This window comes from Stigmatopora nigra, chromosome 15 (assembly GCF_051989575.1).
Source record: "Stigmatopora nigra isolate UIUO_SnigA chromosome 15, RoL_Snig_1.1, whole genome shotgun sequence".
NCBI classification, from domain to species: domain Eukaryota; kingdom Metazoa; phylum Chordata; class Actinopteri; order Syngnathiformes; family Syngnathidae; genus Stigmatopora; species Stigmatopora nigra.
In genome coordinates this window covers 5,246,176-5,268,226 of record NC_135522.1, presented here as the reverse complement: position 1 = coordinate 5,268,226, position 22,051 = coordinate 5,246,176, and the positions used below count along the sequence as shown (strand labels likewise).

Below are 22,051 nucleotides of genomic sequence, written 5' to 3'. Positions count from 1 at the left end.
ACTTGGAAAATAAACTATACAGTTTGAGCCTCCATTTTGCCATCTAAAGGACTGGAGTGGAATGTTTTTAACAAATATTTATTCATGAATTGCTTTTTTTACCGTGATTTGAAAGGCAAAAATATCCTAAATATAAACGTATTATTTAACCAGGTGTTTTATCCTAAAGCAATAATAATAAAAATGATGCCTTTAAAATATGAGAACTGCCGGTTTACTTAAACTAATACTAATGACAAAGGCCTAATTTGTTAATTTACTAGGATTTTTTGTAGTATTCAAACAGTTCTCATTTTTTGCTTGTAAAAATCAACCGTTGCAATAAACGTAATAAAGTCTAACAACCGAGACTAATTGAATTTTCTGTCCGCCTCCCACAATTCTTTGCACACAAGAAGGGAGGGGGGAAGGTAAGTCATCCTTCTGATGTAAATAAATAAAACAAAAACCATTTCAAGATCCCCATCTGTTCAGTGCAAAAAGACAAAAAGAAAACCTGGAGAAAACAAGCGACGTGGATGTAGAGCGAGTTCAAATCTCCTCGATGGAATGCGCGGGAACCAGGCCTCGCTTCTTGCCGCTGCTCAGCTTCACCAAAGTCTCGCCATCCTCCCACTTGCCCACGCAGATCTAACAAAACACCATCCCATTACTACCTCATCACAACTTGAAATGATTATTTTAAAAAGATGGCAAAAGCAATCTATATTGATTAAAAAAATTGCCTGAAAATGACCGGAATGTCCAAGAATGTCCAGAAGCTTGAGTTCAGCCTACATTCTGTTGCACTTTTCAACGCCACCTCTAGATGGAGCTAGCCACTTAAACACTGCCGCTCCATTAGATGAACAAGTTGAAATCAATGATTCCTATTTTTAATGACATCCCTAACGTATTAGTCCGATATAAGAATATACTAGATATCGCCTTTTTTACTAAATGAAAGTTGGCGGATTCCAAGATGGCCCTCGAGTTTTGAAAGTGGTCCTCGGTAATAAGAGTTTGATTACCCCTGCGCTACAGTTATCATATTGACTTTTGGCCTCCCCACCAGAAAATTGCACTTTGGTTATTATCCAATTTAGTGGGCAGGTGCATCTTAGGACGCGGGAGTTGAAAATGTCGTCATTCGGTCGCCGTGGTTACGCCGAGACAAAAGAGCTCGTAAAATGCGCTATAAAGCCGAGGTCTCGGGGTGGGTGTGAGGTACCTGAGACTCTTTGACCACCATGTGGCCTCTCTCCCGGCTGCCGGCAGACGTCGGCCGGAGGACTCGCCACACTCTCTCGCCGGGACGTACTCGCTGCACAAAGTTGGAAGGGAAAAAGCCCACCCGGTCGCCGCTCTTGCCCTGGGGGGAGGTCGGCAAAAAAAAAAAACACACAAGGGATGAGATGAATGGAAAAATTCATTTCTAACTTGTTGACGTCAAACAATAGGTTTTGTGTGTGTGTGTGTTATATTGTTTTATGTTGACTTGTTTTGTATGTTTTGCACGATTTTTGTCTCCAGCGTTTTATTTCAGCTGCGTTTAACTGCCGTTGAATTATATTCTCTTGAGTCATTCACTGGCATCGCCGTCAAGGGCAACAAAGCAGTCAAAACTGATCTTTTCCCAAATTGAAAAAAAAATGTAGATCAAAATGATTACCTTTTTTGCCAATTATCGCGATTCTCATTTGTTGTCAAGGCCGGTGATGATGAAAATTGTTTTCGATACATTTGCATAAAGAGCTGAAAAGTGCGCATCCACATTTGTGGTGATTTTCCATTTATTTCATCCCTATTTCACAGTGTTCCGTGTAAATGATGCCCAAAACAATTACATTAAATTGAAGATGATGGAGTGGCTTGTTTTTCTCCATTTAAACTCATTTTCTGACTCCATTTATGTCTGAGCGGGTGTGCTCAATTTAAATGCCTGTTGCTCTAAGACGGTCCCACAACAAAACACACTTTTATCATTTCAAATTGTGTACGTCATATAAAAAAAATCCACAGGATTTTTTAAGTAAGGGTTAGGGCTAGGGTTCTTTTTACTCACCTTCCACCATTCCTCATTAGAGTCATCTGTGACTTGTACACGATCTCCAGGGCTGAAAAATAGATAAAAAATAACTTTAGAGAGACTGTAGTGGAGGTTTTCAATGTGCCCTTTTAAAGTGGAGGCTGGAGGTCGTTTTCATCTTTTATTTATTTATTTTTCATAAAAACAACAGGTCGGCTGTTGACTCACTGTAGTTCCAGATCATTGTGCTCCTGAGGCAAGAAGCTGTAGAGCGCCACATAGGTGTGGATGGAGTGCACATCGATGCGTTTGGGGGGCACCTGGACATTGGATGCAGCAAGTCAGTTACACGTGGATGGAGCGCACATGTGGTGTACGCACCTCAGTCGACGTCTCAGCTTGATCGCTGCTCTCCCCGTCGTCCTTATCGACCTCAACGTTAGCAACAATGGCGTCTGAGAAGGAAGACGACGAAAAAGGAAAGTTATAAGTCACTCATAGGATTAAAAAGTTACAAGATTAAAGTGCTATTGTTGCTTATTTGTACGTAACATGAAACAGCAGATTTTTGTTTCCATCAGCTGCTTAAAAAATCCTGGCATGATGACAAACAAATGAAATACGGCGCTAATATTACCTCCCGTCTCCGAGGGGTTGTCTTCTTCCACGCTGCTCTGTCTCTCCTCCCTCTCGCCCACTTCACTCTTTAATCAAAAGACAGAAAATATACCACAGTCACTCATTGGCTGCCACTCGGAGCACATCAACTCAACATATTGATCAAATAATAAACTCAAACTGAATTAAACCAGTGGCAGAACAAATGTGAACATACCACAGAACTACTAAAGGGCCCCCCGACTTAAACACGACATTATAGCGCCCCTGGATTGGACGTCTATTGCCATCAATGGGCCTGCTACCTACCAGACTGCGAGTGGGGGACTCGGACAAACTGCCGAAACTGGAGCGGCTCATCTGCGCCAGTGACGTCCCGTAGCGCAAGGCGGCATAAACCGGATCCGTGCGCGCCCGTGCCGCCTCTGAAAACATACACACACACACACACACACACACACACACACACACACACACACACACACACACACACACACATACACACGATAAATAAATATAGATGCACTATATAACAGTATTGTACTGCTTTTTAGGCATGGGGGATGAATGTGGTTAGGCTCTCTAAATTTAGCCAAAGTGACCCACTTTGTTGAGGGGGAAGTCAAAAAAATGAAGTCCTGTCTGAGAGAAAAAAATCAAAGTCAACCCTTTCGTGCACAAAGTTTTTCCAACATTTGTATGGGAATAGGGTCACAAACTGGACTGGACTGGATTTTACAGTGTAGTGCCCACTGTCTATGAAAGGGTTGAACATGACCTTTTATTTTCACGTTCGTTTCTATTTTGATGAACCCGAGAGATGTCAGACGTTAATTGCCAACCTTGTAGGCGGACGTTAAAAAGAAGCGACAGGACAAGGTGCGAAAACTTGATTCGGAGCGACATGAGAAAGCCATGTGTTGACCTATCTATGCCACAGTAAGGACGCCCCCGTAGGACATGTCAGCTTCTTTTTTTACCATTGTCTACCGATACCCCCAATTTAGCTTGTGCACTACACAGTGCCATTGGCTGGGCAGCCTATTGCCCATGGTAAGATGGGATCAGCTCTAGCACCCCCGCGAACCAGAACGAATGCATAAAAGGACTATAAAGAAGAGAGTTCAAATAGGTAAAAAGGAACGAAGCGGCTTGGAATGTTGTGACTTCTCCACCCACACAGACACTCATCTTGATTACACACCCACATAAACCCACACATTCACTCACCTTGATTAGGCTGAAGTTCCTTGACAACGGCCAGTTGTTCAGTGAGTAAGACGGGGGAGCTGAAGTTTCGCTTGAAGGCCCCCGACTAACCGAGAAGAAAGAGCACAAATGATTTTACTTGTGGCCTTCCATTAGTTCTCCCATTATAGGAGAGTCCAAGCAAGTCATTTGCAGAGCTTTGTGCCAAGGCGTCCTTAGCGAGGACTTTTAATGCGGGGCTATGTAACAGCAGGCTGTCATTTCACACTGAATTAAGCACAATAAGTATCACCATCTCCCTCTGCTTGCAAATGTGCATTATGTGGGGAGAATGCCTTTGCCCAGTCATCCATGGGTTTTGAACCCACGTGACTTGGGAATATATCCAACCACAAATCATAACAGTCCTGCCCTTTTTTTTTTTTTAAGTACGTATTTTTTTTGGTCAAATCGATCTCATTTGACCTATTTCGTCTCTAATCTAGATCCTCTGCTAATATAGTCATGCTTTAAGCATAATATGCGCATTCTCCTGCCTTTACACTATAGAAACATAGCGTGTCAGCAAGCAATGTACCCAGACAGTCAGGATGTCATTGTCGTACAGAATCTTGAATTTAGAGCATAGTGATAGGGCACCAAGTCTACTTTGAAGAACATTTTAGACTTTTAAGGGTGCCCTATATGAGTCAATATATTTGTACGTTTTTTTTTTATATCGCTTAATACGGGGAATTACAATCATTAATAAGGGGAGCAATTGGCCAATGTTGACAAGTAGCAATCTTATAAGATAGCCTCTGCACCCAAAAGAATGAGCTCAAAAGAGCTGTAAGACCTTAAAAGATGGCGTATTCACCTTTCCATGACACGGCTGCTGCGAAAGTTCCGAGGTGCACCAAAGGTGAGCGGCCAGCTTGCACGTTTTACAACGCAAAGCCTGTTTGGAGTTTCCTGTTCCGCAAGGATGACAGAAACTTTGATCAGTGGCGGTGCCGTCACAGTCTTAAAAGTACTCTTACTCCCAGCGCTTTTCGAATAATTTACCGGCGCGATTTTTATTCCTAACCCCGGAGGCGTCGGAATTAAACGCCACGTCGACGCGCTGATTAAAGCCACGCGAAGACGAGCCCAACGCGGGAGGCTGCGGGCGAGCCAGATGATGCATCGCTTCAAAACAATCGCAGTGATGCCGCAACGCGTGCTGGGAATAGGAATTATGGTGCCGGAGAAGACGGCGCTTTTGAGAACGGTAATCCATCCACTCGATGGGAAGAAGACTCAAAAGGAGGGCCGAGGCAAAACTGTAAAACGGCGTCAGAGCCACATTTCATTTGACGCAATAAGATTACAGCTTTTTATGTGCAGATTGCAGATGGAATCAACACTAAGTCCATAAGAAAGAAAGGGAAGGTAGGAAAGTTGGAAATGTCTGAATTCGGGCAAAAATATGGGATGGACTTATAGAAACATCTATGAAATGTTGCCACTATCTGAACACTTGTTTAAAAAAAAAGGTGGTGGGGTGCTGGAGCCTATCCCAGCAGACTACTCTCTGAAATGGTCACCAGTCATAGAGCACAAATAGACAATCGCCATTTTAATTGCCCCGCCTACTAGTGGGAATCGAACCCACGGCGCCTGTGGCAGAGTCAGGCAGAAAAACCACTTAACCACTGGGTGGCATAGTCCATTGCTAATCATGCCAAATGATTCCGTAAGGTGGCAAAAATAACACATCTGAAGAAGAATCTTAAACTGTGTCATGTTTTCACTCTTCTTCTTTAGTCGACTTTACCGCATCGTAGCATACTGCCGTCTAGGGTTTGATAGTGGAAGTGCGATAAGAGGCGTAAGGAACTCACCTAGGATCATGTGCTTGCAGAGCTGGCAGTTGGCCGACTTGCGAAAGACGTAATTTTGGAAGCAGTGCATTATTTGAGGGGCTTGTTGAGGCCGCGACGGCGACAGTCTGAGGGACGGCGAGGAAGAGGCGATGGAAGGGTTGGGGCTGACGGACGGCGACGCCCGCGCCCCTGTGACGGGCGAGCCAGTGGACAAGGGCGGGGACGGGGGTGCAGGTTCCATCGACAACTCTGGGGGGAGGCGGGCGTCGCTGTTGGACCGCTGGAAGAAGTTCTCCACGCTCTTGCTGCGCATAAATGACAGCGAGCGCTTCAGCCTCTGTAACTAAAAACACACAAAGACAAATTATTAACAAAATTGCAAGATGTGTACAGAAAGATTTAAGCCATTTTCATCTGTGATGCCTTTTTTTCTTGCATGATTCATAAAATCTAAAGCTTTCCACATCCGCAAATATTGGTTGAGAAGAAACAAAGTTGCTTCCAAAGTGCTCATAACCATAAAAAATGTAATAATGCTGCACACATTCTAACAAAAGTGCAACGTTCCCCCAGGGAGGCAAGCGGAACAATTTAACGGCTTCACTCTGCGACGATACGAGCACTGCGGGAGGGAAAGAACCTGACCATTGCCAAATAAAGTAGAGAATTGTTTTGTAAAAATCTCTTCCTAAATCGGATTCTACACATGTCCCAGATTCAATAACCGGAAATCGGGCCAGATCTCAAGAAATTGATCCAAACTGCATGTCAAATGGTTTTGAAGTAAATGGGATTTGACCATGGCTTTATCTAATATTTTGACGCTAGCCCCAAAACATCAGGCGGTCGCAGTCAGTGTCATTCTAGGAGCTCACTCAATTAGGACAAATAGCTTGAGAACTAAAAGCGCACTTTGGTCTCAATTACAATCGATGAAATGATTGACGATTAGGCTTCTTCCTGACTTTGGTTTCACCATTAGCTCCATGGTTTAGTCCACATTTTGTGTGGGTGTTGTTTGAGATAGCTCTACTGTCTCCTTATCTTTTTGTATCATACCAGATTGATCATTTTCTCTTTTTTTAAACATGGTAGCTTTGGCATTTGAACACAAAAGCTTTTTCTGTTTTTCACTAAAGTAGCACAGATGCACTTTTTCCCCCCTTTATCTTAATATGCCAGTTATCAGCGTATCTTGAAAGCAAAATGATGGAGATAGCTGCTCCCTTCCAATTCCACTACTAGGACCTGAAGAGAAGAAAGAAAAAACTTCAAAAGGAGCTGAAGGAACAAGAGCACGGTGTAATTTTAGGATACAATCTTTCACGCTTTAAGTAGGCCGCCTCGTCTCAAACAGCTTTGCGTCTTTCAAGACGGGGGATTTTGCTTCTTTCCGTCCTAACAGGCAGGCAACCCAAATAAAATGCTTTCCTCCTTTCTGGCCCCAGAAAGCCTTCTTAATTTACTCTAAGTGACAATCAAGTGTGTTAATTTAACCACCAATAAATCAATACAGATAAGTTGTCTCTGTAATGAAGCAGTACTCTTAGGTATGTGTGTCATCTTGATTGACTGTTTGTCTCTTGTCAACTTTAGCTGTCCTTCCCTTGTTTGACCCGGCCGGGTGTTCGCAATTCTCTCATCAACCAATCGCTGTCTGTGTATTCAAACCCTGTTTTTTTTTCTTTTTCCATTAAAATCCTAAATTTTGCACCAGCACTTCCCTCTCGTTTGCCTGCCTCCCACTCCTGGGTTCTACTCTGATCCGGAACTCATAATGGAATACTCCCACCAGGGCGTACGAGAAAAACGGGTTTTAATTGACAGATGGGGGTTGGTTAACGAGGAATTTTGAAAACTTGGGTCACAGAAGGGAAGAAGAGCAAGTGAAATGCATACAATCACACGGACAGGACATGCAAGGAAAGTTTTGGGAGTGGGTTGTGCTAAGAAAGTTCAGCTTTTATTAAAGCCATGGCAGTATCAAATCCTCCAAAGTATACTGACTGTCTGCCGGAATTACATCATGTAATCCGTGATGTATTCCCTTTAGAATTGCTCTAGTTATCACAGAAGCGATCAAAGTATAGCCCAATCCGACTTAATGAGGTGTCCACTTTCACAAGTGGGTGAGAAATTAAAAAAAAAATGCTACCTTGGAGAGATACTTTAAATTAAAAGTACTATTTATTCTTTTCCTCAACAAAATGACAGCGCTCACCCCCCCCAAAAAATCTGTGTTAAGTAAAGGGTATTTAAAAAGAAGATATTTTTAATGCTGTGCTGCTGTGATGTATTTTTAATTTGCCAGTGTTCATTTTGTATACATAAATTCATAAATAAATTGACTTTTGCATATTGCAGTACCATAAAAAATGTAATACTACAAAGATCTGTGATGTCATGGAATCAGCAACTTGCAGAATTGATAAATAGCATGGCATGTGCAAAAAAAATACAGTGTGTGTATGCATGTGTGTATACATGTGTGTGTATGTGTATTTGTGTGTGAGAGAGTTAATTCATTTACCTTGGATGGAAAGTGCTGGCTGGTCAGTTGAAGCCGAGTGTCGCTCTCCATCTCATTGATCTCATTCATTGATGACTTGATTAGGAGACGATGGGTAGTATAAAAATGATTTTAAAAAAATCACAAAAATATTAGAAAACACGTTGAGGTGAGTCAAGTATAACCCACTAGGGAATCTGACAAGTCGAGCCCAAACCTCCTTCTCATAAAAATCTGCAAAATATCACTTTGGTGCGTCTCCATTAAAAAGAAAAAAAGGCGAAATCAATACAGTAATGTCTGGTATTGTGGCGTGATAAGGCGAGCATGCGCCTTGTTTGGGGCAGGCGAGTGTAAAAACGTACGCGTGACAACGGGTGCCACGCCCACTCGTGTGCGCTATTGGCCAGGATGCTTACAACCGCTCCACGAAACCATCCACGCACCGAACACGGAATAGCATCCCTGTCACGTCACGCTCACGCGTCATCTTGAGTCCCTCAATTTGGATCCCGGCCGTTGAGTTCTCTCTCCTGAAAAGATACACGGAGTCGATTTCAATGAGTCAGTCTACCATAAATAATTGAGTACCACAGGTGCAGCAATATGTGTAGACCAAGTGTGGTCCAAACTTTCTTCTCCAAGGGCCAACATCAAATTCTTCCACAATCAGGATATTGTAATATTATCTATGCATACTATCTACACACACAAGAACATCATCATTAACAGATCACAATTCACCACATTGGAGTATTTTATATACATTATATAACTGCCCGGTGGCCATAATTACCTGGGCTAGGCTCCAGCACCCCCTCTTCAGAAAAATCAATGAATATAATACATTAAAACAAAATATAGAAATTCCATAGGTGCCTACCTTGATTTCGACATACTGCCATGTGGATTCTATGCAAAATCACTCCACAATGGCCTAACACTTAATTTACACTAAAATAAAGCCATGCAATAGAGAAAATATTAATTTTGAATCATTTATACTTACAATTGATGTACTATTGCAATCCACCATACCAACAGCTTAGCCTGATACTTTGACACTTAAATCAAACATAGAAAAGTGGTATTAACGAGTACTGCACTTGACACAACATAATAATAAATCAATACCATTTAAATTCCACTGTGAAATATCCATTTGCAATATGTAATTAGGTAATGTAACAAATTCTCAAAAGCTTGCTGCTACCATCTAGTGGTTCTAAGGTTGCTGACAAAACTAGACCAGTCTTAATAATATAGGTATATATTTATTCATACGTACATAATCATTTGTATCGGTTAATTGTACAAAAAAATGGAAAAGATTTACAGTAATTATATAGACTACAGTCATTTTTCATGATCAAATGTCACCCCGTATGTCAATGGAGAAGGTGTCCTGTTTGGGAAGGGGTGGGTCAACACTAGATTGGTATTATCTCTTGAATGCTAACTCCAGTGTTTTTGTGTTGATAAGCAAGAGGAATGGGAAATTTACTTGGCTAGCGGACTCTTGAAATCCAATGTAAAGTCTTTTTCCGGCATTTTGCAATTGGGAAATTGAGAGCAAGTGTTGACAAAAGTGTAGTCGAGTGAGCAAAGTGCCTGTACGCGTTCCTCCAACATCATCGACTATGTACTGCTAAATGAACTTTCAATCACAGGCCAGATGACTCCTTTGCTCATTTCAGAGTTTGTGTTGACACCTAGGTGGGTCGGTCGGTCACTTTCCTTCCCCCGGCGGCCATTTTGACACGTTTCCTAATCCCCCTGGCGTAAAGCCGTGCTCAAAGCAAACAGCTCAGACAGCATTACACACGGATCATCTCATCTAGCGTTGGCTAACAAAGAAATAGTACAATCTTTTCTCAAGCCGTTTTTTTTCCTCCTCCTTCACTTTGTCTCGGTGACATAAACGATGTCTTAACATTCCACTCGTTGGGGGGGATTTGGTGCACGGTGACGGGAGAAAGAGGGACGAGGGCTCGGGTCAGGGACATTCGAGAAGAAACATAAGACAGGGCGTGAACGGCTGGCGCGACCGCCTCGCCGTTCTGGGGCCGAGGGTTCGATCCCGGGCTCCTTGCCTTTGTGTGTTTTCCCCGCCTACTTGGCTTTGCTCCTCCCACATCCCAAAAACACGCGGGAACATCCCATAGTCATTGTTTTTGTGAAAAGTTGGCAACCAGTTCAGGGTGGGATAGATTCCATCAGTGGTAAAATGAATGAAAAGGGAGAAATAGTTGGAATTGCAACTTGCCAGGACATTTACAAGAAAGAGCAAATTTCCATGGCGACCTCAAGTCACAAACGAAACATACAATCAAGTGACAGCGAGATGCTTTGGAGATGGAGGAGACAATTAAAAGCAGGTTTTGAGTCAAGAGCTTTCAATACTTCGCAGCTCCGTCATAACTCAAGAGTCCATGAAGGAGTATTAGGGCCGCACTTGGACAAAAAGAGTCAGATTTAAAGTTTTGCACCAAAATCTCACTTTGCGAAAAAAAAAAGGGTTTGTAAGCATGGGAATTATGACTTTAAAAATAATATTCTTTCAAAAATTGTAGTTAAAGGTATTTAGTCTGGACAAAGTGATTTTTTTTTCAGCGTGGCCCTATTACTCTTTCCTAGAAAAAAAACGACAACAACGCAATCCAAGCTAACAACTGGATGGTTAGCTCTTGTCCTTCTGTTCATCTATGACAGGAATGATGTAATTTTTACATTGTCTTTTTCTTTTTCAAGTCTTTCTGGTTCATTTATCAACCAAATACTCCCAGAGTCTTCACCTATGTACATTTGGATTCAAAAATTGGCATCACGTGCAACATTTGGCATCTTCTTCAGTCCCCAAATGTATGCCATTTTTCATGTTAGGAAAATAGTTTTTTTTCTTTTTTTTGTCTCACTGTCACAAACCTAACATGTTTGACAATGTTCTTCTTTGTAAACAGTCTGTTTGTTTTCCGAACTGGTGCAAAAAGCGGAAAGCGCGCCATAATTTTTTTTTCTCCTCATACATTTTTACTGCTGTTCACCATTTTTTGATGATAAGGGGGGTGAAGGGCAGACGCTGACTCAGGAAATTGACCATCAGTGCAGGATTGAGTCATAGAAAGCTCTATTTTGCCTCTCCATCCACAGGAAGATTGTTACAAAATGGCCGTTGCATTGCGCTTTGCTTTTTTTTTGTGTACATTCCAGCAAAGGCAACTATGACTTCATGTACAGACAGCTTGAGTGTGTGTTATTTTGAAAGTTCCTATTGGGTAGTCCAATCAGTAAAGTGCATTTTGGATGCTAATTAATACAACTGGATCTTGCGAGGCGGGGTGGGGGGTGGGGCGGGGGGGAAAAGAACAAAAATAACTTGAACTTAAAGCAGTATATGACTGAAAGATATGTTCCAAAAAAAAACTCAATAAAATTAGCCCACTACAATTTAGAGTCTTCCATGCACGTGTGTTTTTTTTGGAATGTGGGAGGAAGCCGCGCTACCTGAAGAAAACGCGGACAAGTGGGGGGGAGATAAAGAAATCTCTTACCTTCAAAACTGAGTGGCAACAAACCACTATCCCAACCCGCTTCCAAGAAATAACAAATGTGTCTAGGAGAGAAAAAGAAACAAAAAAGTGTGGAGTGTGTGTGTGTTACCCTGCACTGTTTGGTCTCTCAGTAGCTTGAAAAGGAGGACATGGCAAGAATACACTGCTTGGGCACGGGAGGGAATCCGGGTGGGCGGGACACACGCACACAAGGTGGACAGAGAAGGAGGAAAGAAGGAAAAGGAAGACTTGACGTCCGATAAGTCTTTAGCATCATAGCAGGATACAGCAACGGCAGAACCTCTGGCGGCTGCCTCCCACCGAAGGGGGAGGAGTCACAGGAGCAAAGTACGCGTGTACTTTGATGTTAGGCAGATGCGTCTGCGAAAGCACAAGACCCACAATTAGGAATTATTTTCATTCACTGCTTATTTTTCTGTGTATTTGTTGGAGGGGGGAATTTCAAGTTCAGTGAGCGACTCACCCTCAACCTTTTGATGCCTGCCCGGGTGATCTGCTGACAGTCGTAAAGCTCAATGCGATCCAGACTGTGGCAGCTCTTCAGGTGCTCCAGGGAAGCGTCCGTGATCAGGGGGCAGTTGTCCAGCTCGATCACCTCCAGTCGATCGTGGGCACAAGGTCCGCTGCCCAAGTGGCGGATGCCGTCGTCTGTGATCAGCTCGCAATGGGACAGGCTCTGTGTGGGCCCAAGGAAGGAAAACTGTTCCACATTGTACCGCTACCATTGCAGGGCTACTGGGAATCGGTACTGGATCGAGTTATTTCTTTGATTTGGACATTTGCTTACTTAACAAAATGTCAGGGAGCTCCTTTTAAAAGGTCATGGTAATTATTCACAAGCACAAAACTCACCAGAACTTGAAGCCGGGGACAGTAATTAGAAAGCTGTATGAGTGATCCATCTGTAATCTGAGTGAAAAGTTAAGAGTTTAGAAGAACATTTTCAAAACAAAAACAACTGAAAAACTAGGATTAGTGGCCCTTTTTATAAGATTACAGATTAAAACTTGTTACTTAATACAGAAAACCGTGAGATGGAGTTTGCTGACCTGCACGCATTCTTCTAAATCCATCTTCTCAAGTTCGTGACAATTCTAGAAAAGGACATTTGAGAGATGCAAAATGCTACCATCCAAAAAAAAACAGTAGTAGACAGTGAACATTTGGATTTCATAGTTTTTGGTTTCACTCACCCTTGCTAACGTCGTGAAGCCCACGTCTGTAAGTTGAGAGCAGCGGGCCACTTCTAATATTCTAAAAAAGAAAGCAATAACATCACAAAATAAAGCACCCTCTGTAGTCAATCACATTACTCTTAAGAATCGACATCTAATAAATGTTTCAGATATTTAGTGGTAACAAAAGCTAACTTTATCTAATTTGGGGGCATTACCTGAGACGGGGGCAGTTCTGTCCCAGGGCGTGCAAAATGGCGTCTGTGATGTTGGCGCAGCCCGATACGCAGAGTGACTGCAGGCGATGACACCCTCGGCAAATAGTGATGAGGCCGTCATCTGTGATCTGCTTCTCGTGGGGACCGCCCATGAGTTTTTAGTTGAAAAGATGAACAAGTTCACCGCCAGACTGTTTCAACTTACCGAGCAGGTCTGCAAGTTCAGCGTGACCAACTCTGGACAGTTTGCGCCAATGTGCTTCAGGGCTTCGTCTTCAAGCTGAAAAAAAAAAGCCACATGGCAAAGAGTCACGTGGACCGCTGCATAAAAGCCAAAGAGCACACCCACCTGGGTGCAGCCTTTTAGGAAAAGACCCTTGAGTCCCGGACAGGATCGAACCAGGGCCTGAACGCCGTCCTTGGTGACCTGATCGCACCAGGAGATGTTGAGTTGCTCCAGCAGAGGGCAACCCTCGCTGGAAGAGAGCCGGGGGTGCAAGTTAGAGAATGAGAGTGGAAGCCATCTTGTAAATTCAGTTGCAATCTGGTGCATTTTGTCTAAAAAGTGTGCTGCCAACCTGAGCGCTTTGAGTGACAGGTTGGTGATTGAGGTACAAGATGCCAGGTCCAGATGCTTCAGCTTTGGGCAGAACTTGCTCAGGCTGTTACACGTGCTACAAATAAAAAGCCATGGTCATGTCAAGGGAAAATGTCTAAATGATCAGCATCAACTCCCTTAGTGTAGAATTGCATTTTTGTTAAATGTAACATAATTAACATTTGCTGGATAACTGTATCCTAAAAAAAAAAAAAAGCATAACATAACTTTTGTGCCATGGATTCAAGTCGTAGACCCAACCCAACTATGAAAAAAGAGCAACTTATAGTCCGTAAAATACGGTAAAGTATGTGTGAATGCATTGCCAACCTGTCAGTGATCTTGGTGCAACCATTCAAACTGAGCAGTTCAATGTTCCTGCAGTTCTGTGAGAAGGTCCTTCAAAACACAAAAACAAACACACGTGAAGAGTTAGCATCGGCTACGGTAGCAAGGAAATCCAAATCTCTGTTCTCACCTCAGAGCGCTATCGCCCACACCGAGGCAACCCCGCAGGCTCAGCTTTCTCAGGAAACCTCCACATCTCTTTGAGATGTTCTCGACCACACGCCCCTTAAAAGGAAAAGGGTCTTCATTCATTTTGTTATTAGCGCACGAGGAGAGGCCGCAAATAACACAAAGCCCACCTCGATGTCCCGCTGAAAGTCAAAAAGGTCAATCCGCTGCCAGTTGCTTCCGTCCAGAGCCAGAACATTCCAGGACTGAGGGCATACGTCAATGCTTGTCATTATAAGCGCACAACGTACCAACTTTGAATCATGTTCATACACGCTTACCCGTGAGACTTGGGCACAGCGACACAGCGTCACCACATCTAGGAAGGAGAAGATTCTACAAGATGGACAGGCAACAATATGTGAAAAAAAGTTCATTGGTAGAATGTCTTTAAAATATTTTTTTTTACATAAGAATTCAATAAATCATTAAATAATTTGCCAGAAATGTGACCAGGATAACCCTAGTGTGTAAAGTTGTCAATAATAGCCAATGAGTTAATTAATATAAAAAAAGGGGTGTCAAAATCAGGTTGGTTCGCGGGCCACATTGATGCTAACTAGATGCTATGTGGGCCAAACCACTTTATTTTTGGCACTGAAAGATGAGCACTCACCCAGAGCCAGTTTTATTGTTAATCTCTTTTCCCATTTTCAGTGTTATGTCAAAGCTAAAGTGTGGTAAAATGAGGCAATTTTTAGAGCAGATGTAGTTCGTCAATTACCATTTATGGCTGCAAATAAACAAAGTGAGTTTTGCATGAACTATCCGTTTAAGAGAAAAATGAAAGTGACTCACCGCAGCAACAGCTCCTTGGGCAGCTTCTTATTGATGACTGCCTCGTCACTGTTTGTGAACATCTGTAACGTATGCCAGACAGATGACGTCAGCAATCGCAATCCTTCAAATTAACTCAAGGGTAAATGATGAACTCTAGTCTGGCCAGCAGAGATAGTTTCAATGTCACTAAGTGGATGGGACAGAACAGGTGATAGAGAAGCAAAAAAGGAGAAGAGGAATCATAACAAAAGAGAACTTGGAGACTCGAATACATTAGCATAGGTTAGCGATAACCTCAAGCACATTCATTGATGTAGGAAAGGAAATGTATCAAAATACTAAGGACCTCCTGTATTGTTTGTGAAAATACCAGCTGCTACCTTGGACCAAAATTAACAGCTTTTGAAAAAGTTCAATGGCATAAATAAGAACAAAAAGATATTTGACATTGCATTGGCAAAAGGAGCAATATCTCGTTTTAATTTTTATTTATTTAAATAAATCCTAGTGTAGCTTGAACAATAGCAGCAATTAGTGAAAAACTATAAAATATACTACATTTCACATGAGGTTTTTTTTTACCCCGCAACAGCAACAACAACGGCTCTAAGCCCAGTGAGAAGAGACATTTTTCTTATTTGGATTTAGGGCAAATTGACTCTGACAGCCCGCCTTGTACACTCTGGCCAAATAATCCAGAGACGGACGCATACAAAGTCCCCATGCCCCACCCCACCCACTCTTTTGTAAGCGTACATAAAATAAACTCGACGCCGCGTGAATCGGAGTGTTACTCTTCGTCCGGCAGGACAGTTGAGCGAGGTCACTGAAGGGAGTGGGTTTAAAAGATGCCAGGCCGTAACCTCCGGCATCTGAATAAAGCAAAAAATTACAGCTACACACTGCCCACACGGTAAACCAAATTAAATCAAAAGGCTACCTTATGCTCACTCTCTGTAAGCATGTGCAACATTTGGCATTCAGGATTGCAAAGGGGCAGGAAAGAAATCTGATGTGATATGACGGAACATGAAAATGCAAGGTTATGGGGAGGAGTTGTTTAGACTACATTCATTGCATTTTTATACATTTGAAGAGGAGGATTTTTGTTGACATACTGGGCGGGTATGCAGTTGGTTATGGCAGGCAATGAATAAACTATGACATTTTGTGGGCCAAATAAATCTTCAATAAAGTCTGGCGTTTGGAGAAGCTACAAATATGTATTGTTGACAAAAATGGAATCAGTAAAAAATCCTAGGATTGTTCTGTTTGAAGGAAAATTGGCCTTCATTCTTCCTTTCATTTAAGTTTTATTTGCGATGCATTGTGAATGGCCGAGCTACTGCAATGTTAGAAAAAATAATACGATGGTAAATCGTGTCAGAAAACGGAAATGCTCTTGCCAAATTGGACTTTTACTTTGAAGCCAGACATTTTCCTGCTTCCGCCTGTTGTCTGCAGCTAATTAGCTTTAGCCTAACAGCGCATCTGTTTTAACATGGTAAGGGAGGCGTAACAGCGTTAAAATCTCATCGGTAAATCGTAAAAACAAATAAATACACGAAACATTTCGACACATTTATCGATCCTTTGTGGTTTCCATGAAAATGTAAAAGTCTGGTGTCATTTTAGGGACCAAGTTTTACTCCCATATATCAACAAGCACTGTACTAATGCAAGAGAATAAAGTTGACGTTGTTTAGCAGCCACAATGCCCCTTTTCACGTTCAACCCAACAGTCGGGAGTTGGCTCTTTAATCATGTTTCAGTACTAATGTTGATAAGGTTTAAGGCCTGCGGGTGGCTGTCAACCCAAACCCAAACAGACCCCCCTCCTCCCTCCAGTCATGGCAGCACCACAAGCAGACAACCCAGAGAACAAAACATCGAATATATAGAAGCAAGTCGACATTTAAATAATCATCCGGAGGCGACTACGTCGCAATCAAACTGTCCTCTTACGACGGCCAACCTTCGGCGTATACACCCTGTAGATCGCCCGTGTTTTGTTTTGATGGCGCAAAGTCAAAAACATCCAGCACCATTTAACGCCGCACCACTGGACGACGACAACAAGGCGAGGCGACATTTATACCGCTTTGTGTCTTCCGAGACGATATGACAAGTCAACCGGGGCCTTGTTTTTGTTGTTGTTAGCACAAAGCAACACGGCTAATCCCAAACGCTGCTTAGCCACGTCAATGTCGCCTTGGATAGTTTTATTTTGGTCCACGAATTTGGTTAAATGGTGGCCCCCTAAAAACGAGGCGCCGTGACGCGTCAAAGGTTTAGGAAGAGGTGGTAAATTGAATTGAACTCACCTCAAAGCGGCTCCGAGAGACGCCGTTTACCTCCTTCCCCATGTCGGACGCCGCCGCTCGCCGACTAGGTGGTTTCGGGTGCGGGTGCAGTCAAAATGCAGCAGCTGCAGCAGACGGGGATCTCTTCCTGTCGAGTCCCATCCACGGCTATCATGCTACCCAATCGTCCTGCCCCAGCTGGCCAATTGGACGATAGCCCTACGACACAAATGACAGCTTATTGTGTCCCATCGATAAAAAAGAACGGCGCTGTTTGCATGGGCAGTAGCCAGCCAACAGGCCCTCCCTCCCTCATTGGCTTTGGTTCACCCTCCCTCTCGGATCCTCCCTCTCCCTCCCATCATCACATGCACAAATATCACGCATTAACACAAATTGGGGGTTCTAAACTTGACTTCAGGGCGTCGTGGAACTCATTTATAAGTCACAAAGTTGTTATGTTTCCACTAAAAGCAAATTCGTGCGTTTGTTTCTTTTTACGCAGCTATGGCGCACGACCCATCCATTTTAAATGACAGCTAAATCAATTTCCACGCCATTTCCCATTTGATAAAAGGTCACTTTTTATTTATGTTAATGCACAAATTGAATTCAGCCGTGCTGACCCCACTCTATCACGTTTATTTTGAACCAAGTGTTGTTTAGAACTTTTGTTATTGGCGTGGTGGATGCCAGTTCCTGTTTTGCTCTAGACCACGCCTTTTTAGCAGAGAAGAACCAATCAGCACCCGGTTAGCCACACGGCGTTAAGCCTCCTTTTCTTTGTTAATTAATTAGTTATGTCTCTTTGAATTAAATTGACAGAATATGTAACACTTAAGTATATTGAATTTCAACTAAACAAGTCTCGTTGGACTTGAAAAATCGATCATATTTTCGACTGATATCTGTTGGATGCTCCAGTTATAATACTTAAAACCCCGACAAACTGTAGTGTTTGAAAAACAAATGTTATGCATTATTATAATTCTACGCATAATATTTGTTATTATTAAAGTGAACAGTCGCTACGTTACCTATAAAATACAATATTTGTTTCACTGACCTCCAGGTTGCAATGACATCGTTCCTACTGCGCACGCGCCTCCTCGGGAGGAGAACTGTCGAGGTCGAATTGTAGGATTTTCTCCTTAAACAAGGCAAAATGCCGGCCGATTATGATAAGGAAGCTTATCCACAGCCCCCTCGACAAACTCCGGTCGTGGACAAAAAGACCGATCTGCCAAATCCAGCCGTCATTTTGACTCAACTCTTCTATTACTCCGTGGACTTTCCTGTCACCAAATTTAGAGGTAACCGAGGCTACCACTACTAGCTACTTGCTAACACAACAACACGACGACCGGTAACGGTGAATGTAATGAATGGGAATTAAACATATTCTCTTGTATCTTAAATAAATGACAAGAATTGCAATTTTATTTGGAGTTTGCACGTAAAGTTTAAATGATTATTTATTTCTAAATTATGATCCCATCATGCATTGCGCCTATACAAATGGAGGAAAGAAGCTCGTCATGGATAACAAAAATTAAATGTTACATTTGTATTAAATGTTTAGAAATAGTTGTCTGGCTCCACACGTGCCAAAATAGTTTGTATATGGAGTCTTCTGATCACTGATTTGAGTGTTTTTTTCCACTATCACTGATACTGAACCCCAAAATGTGATTGCTTTTTGACCCTTCTTACATTGTAGAGTTTGTTGAGAGCATCCAAGCAAAAAACAAGCCGGTTTACTACCACCAGAAGTTCCGTCGGGTTCCTGACTTGACGCAATGCGAACATGGGGATCACCTGTGTTACTACGAAGCTGAGATGCAGTGGAAGAGAGACTAGTAAGATCATTTCTGGAGTTCTATCAGTATTACAGTCTCAAAAACTGAGTTATTGTTTTACATCAGTAAAGTGGACCAGGAGATCGTTAAGTTGATCCAGGAACGAATGGGTGCCTGCCAACAGAGAGAAGGCTACAGCTACGAGCAGAACTGTACTAAGGAGATTGAACAGTTCAATGAAGTCAGCAAGAGCTACACGTCACGCTGTAAGTTTGCCACTCTTTTTTTGTCTTCCCAAGTGACATTTAGCACAGGCTTTTTTTTTTAACCCAATTGTGATAAAATGTGCTTTTCCAGATGGTGACCTCGGAGCCTATGCTAGTGGCAAGAAATGTCTCATGAAGCAAAAAGAAAGGATGATGGAAGCAGCTCAGAAACAAAATGAATAAATGGTCTTCTTCCCTATCCTGTGCATATTTGTGGAATAAAATGTTGAAATTGATGGGTTATCTTTATTAATGAATGTGCAAACATACTATGGTGCTTAACATTTGCATTATTTCAACTGGTTTAATATACATGCTATAGTTGGATTCTAAAACATAGGACCATGTATTTCTGTCACTGGCATGCAAGTTAACCAGCGTAAAATAATTTTTGTACCAAATGAGCAACAAAGACAGTTTCTTTCTCCAGAACATTTATTTCAACAGTTCTGCACAAACTTAGGAAGTTGCCGGCGGGACAGGTTGGCCTCTCGGCACTGACACTCTGGTGTGAGTCTTGGCCAGATGGTCAGTAAACTCCTGAAATGAATACAAAAAGCAGGGGGTGAATAGGTTGGAATTCCACTATTACAAGACGCCCCACTTCCACAAGGGGTCGTCTATTCTGGTGTAATCTTTCATTTTGTGCTAATGTATAGACATTTTTTTCTTAATTCCACACCTGGTAAGGGGACTTGGTGAAGACAGTCTCCTTCCAGAGATCAGGTGTCAGGTAGCTGTAGGTCTTGGAGATAGCATCAAATGTAGCCTTGGCTGTTAGAGGGGAGGAAAAATGTGTTAAAACATGGTTGATAACTTTTCCAAGCTGTCTTTTTTGGAGAAAGTGTATTGAGGGCCAGTGAGAGCAAAAGAAACCAGTGTTTCCACCACAACTGACTCAAAACAATCATTTATGTTATTTACCAAAGTTGCCAAGGGTGGCGGTGCAGCCCCTGGCAGAGGTGTAGCAGTCGTCGATCCCGGCCATCATGAGCAGCTTCTTGGGCACGGGAGCCGACACGATGCCGGTACCGCGGGGCGCCGGGATGAGTCGCACCAGCACAGAGCCACAGCGTCCTGTCACCTTGCAGGGCACTGTGTGGGGCTTGCCGATCTTGTTCCCCCAGTAGCCTCTCCTGACAGGCACGATGGATAGCTTGGCCAGGATGATGGCGCCTCGGATAGCAGTGGCCACTTCCTTGGAGCACTTCACTCCCAGACCCACGTGGCCGTTGTAGTCGCCGATGGCAACGAAGGCCTGAGAAGACGAGAAGAGTTAACACCTGGTGCGCCGCTGTGATGTCACGTAACAAAGATAGGGGCTCACCTTGAACCTGGTGCGCTGACCGGCTCTGGTCTGCTTCTGGACGGGCATGATCTTCAAAACCTCATCTTTCAGACTGGAACCCAGGAAGAAGTCAATGATTTCAGACTCCTGTGAGGAAACAACACATGAAATTAGTGGGTTTTAAGCACCTAATGGGATTATTACAACAACAAAATACAATAACATGGGGCCAGGGTTTTCCCATGCAGCCAATTTGACTCATTAGATGCCACTGACAACAATAGACGTCCAATCCGCATGTTCATACTAAAAACAAACAAAACCACTCAATAGCACTGATTTTATAATTCAAAACAATTTAGCACACTTACTTTAATAGGCAGCGAGTAAAGGTAAATCTCCTCCAAGGATTTGATTTTCATATCCTTAACCAGGCGGCCAAGCTTGGTAACAGGAACCCACTAGATAAGATTATATTTGAATTAAAAATGAGTACTTTCTATCAATGACAGTTACAATGCCTTTTAAGAGCCGAATCAGAAGCTCCACTCACCTCCTTGTCCTCGGCTTTGCCACCCCGGGCACCGCGGCCTCTCCCACGGCCTCTGCCGCGTCCACGGCCCCGACCACGGCCACCAGCACCAAAACCTCCGCGAAAACCTCCTCTACCACCGGCGTCGTCCGCCATTTGCTGCGGGATAAGATCAACACATTAGTGAAATAGATTCAGACTTCATAGCATGCAGGAGTACAATTAGCCGTCATTTCGGGAACAAGGGAGTGAAAATGTGGATAATAGAAACGACAAGGCACGGGAATATAATCGGTTTAACAAAAATATAAAGCTTTACGGGAGTTTCTATACATTAGCGGTGGGTTTGGTGGGAGGATGTGTTAGATTTTAGGGGATTTAGATCTAAGATATCTGCAACATGTTTGACTTACGTGATCGTTAATACAGGAAGAAGGCCAAAGAATGGTCCGGAAAAGCCTATATTAAAACGAAACATCGCGATATTTTGAAAGAAGATCCCGTTATACACTGCCCCTAGTGGTTATTTTACATTGAATTAGTGCTATTACTATTATACTACTACTATGGTCTTAAAAAGTGAAAACTGTTTTTGGGATAGAGTAACAAAACGTGAATAGAGAGCTATAGAGAGTATTATTTGTAAATTGACTGAAATTAGTATTTTGTTGTGAATGTTTTTAAGGACATTTTCCTAAGGCGCTTTTGGCCTATGCAGACTTAACATCACGAACGTTTGAAACCAATTCTTTCAAACAATTAAACATATTTTACAGTCAGTCATTTGGAAAAATTATCATTTTCCCCTATTAA

General features: G+C 42.7%; 4 protein-coding genes across 6 annotated transcripts; 1 reads left to right on the top strand and 3 right to left on the bottom strand.

The window, feature by feature from the left end:
- Positions 1 to 205: 205 nt before the first annotated feature.
- On the bottom strand, positions 206 to 8,618 carry LOC144208568 (SH3 and cysteine-rich domain-containing protein 2-like). The gene is made up of 11 exons (XM_077734491.1): positions 8,213 to 8,618; positions 5,701 to 6,025; positions 4,695 to 4,789; positions 3,857 to 3,941; positions 2,936 to 3,051; positions 2,646 to 2,712; positions 2,390 to 2,463; positions 2,237 to 2,328; positions 2,045 to 2,096; positions 1,211 to 1,351; positions 206 to 630 (listed from the first exon to the last, which is right to left on the bottom strand). Exons 1-11 carry the CDS (start codon positions 8,279 to 8,281, stop codon positions 532 to 534), a joined length of 1,215 nt encoding a protein of 404 aa, XP_077590617.1. The 5' UTR covers positions 8,282 to 8,618; the 3' UTR covers positions 206 to 531.
- An 827-nt stretch (positions 8,619 to 9,445) lies between these two features.
- Positions 9,446 to 17,667, bottom strand: fbxl20 (F-box and leucine-rich repeat protein 20). Of its 3 annotated transcripts, none has more exons than XM_077733959.1 (15): positions 17,375 to 17,667; positions 15,069 to 15,130; positions 14,552 to 14,606; positions 14,402 to 14,476; positions 14,233 to 14,327; positions 14,085 to 14,153; positions 13,735 to 13,830; positions 13,506 to 13,632; positions 13,362 to 13,436; positions 13,157 to 13,287; positions 12,957 to 13,017; positions 12,813 to 12,857; positions 12,616 to 12,672; positions 12,227 to 12,439; positions 9,446 to 12,123 (listed from the first exon to the last, which is right to left on the bottom strand). In XM_077733959.1, exons 1-15 carry the CDS (start codon positions 17,414 to 17,416, stop codon positions 12,016 to 12,018), a joined length of 1,311 nt encoding a protein of 436 aa, XP_077590085.1. In that variant the 5' UTR covers positions 17,417 to 17,667; the 3' UTR covers positions 9,446 to 12,015. The 3 variants fall into 3 exon arrangements, with proteins under 3 accessions (XP_077590085.1, XP_077590086.1, XP_077590087.1); XM_077733960.1 differs by having other exon boundaries at positions 13,157 to 13,284; XM_077733961.1 differs by lacking the exon at positions 17,375 to 17,667 and adding an exon at positions 17,149 to 17,362.
- Positions 17,668 to 18,425: 758 nt separating this feature from the next.
- Positions 18,426 to 19,654, top strand: ndufb10 (NADH:ubiquinone oxidoreductase subunit B10). The gene is made up of 4 exons (XM_077733963.1): positions 18,426 to 18,666; positions 19,074 to 19,212; positions 19,279 to 19,418; positions 19,510 to 19,654. The coding sequence occupies exons 1-4, from the start codon at positions 18,519 to 18,521 to the stop codon at positions 19,599 to 19,601; spliced, it is 519 nt and encodes a 172-aa protein (XP_077590089.1). The 5' UTR covers positions 18,426 to 18,518; the 3' UTR covers positions 19,602 to 19,654.
- A 181-nt stretch (positions 19,655 to 19,835) lies between these two features.
- On the bottom strand, positions 19,836 to 21,712 carry rps2 (ribosomal protein S2). Its single transcript, XM_077733962.1, has 7 exons — positions 21,652 to 21,712; positions 21,260 to 21,397; positions 21,078 to 21,167; positions 20,746 to 20,853; positions 20,343 to 20,676; positions 20,101 to 20,192; positions 19,836 to 19,958 (listed from the first exon to the last, which is right to left on the bottom strand). The coding sequence occupies exons 2-7, from the start codon at positions 21,392 to 21,394 to the stop codon at positions 19,878 to 19,880; spliced, it is 840 nt and encodes a 279-aa protein (XP_077590088.1). The 5' UTR covers positions 21,395 to 21,397; positions 21,652 to 21,712; the 3' UTR covers positions 19,836 to 19,877.
- Between the last annotated feature and the right edge of the window lie 339 nt (positions 21,713 to 22,051).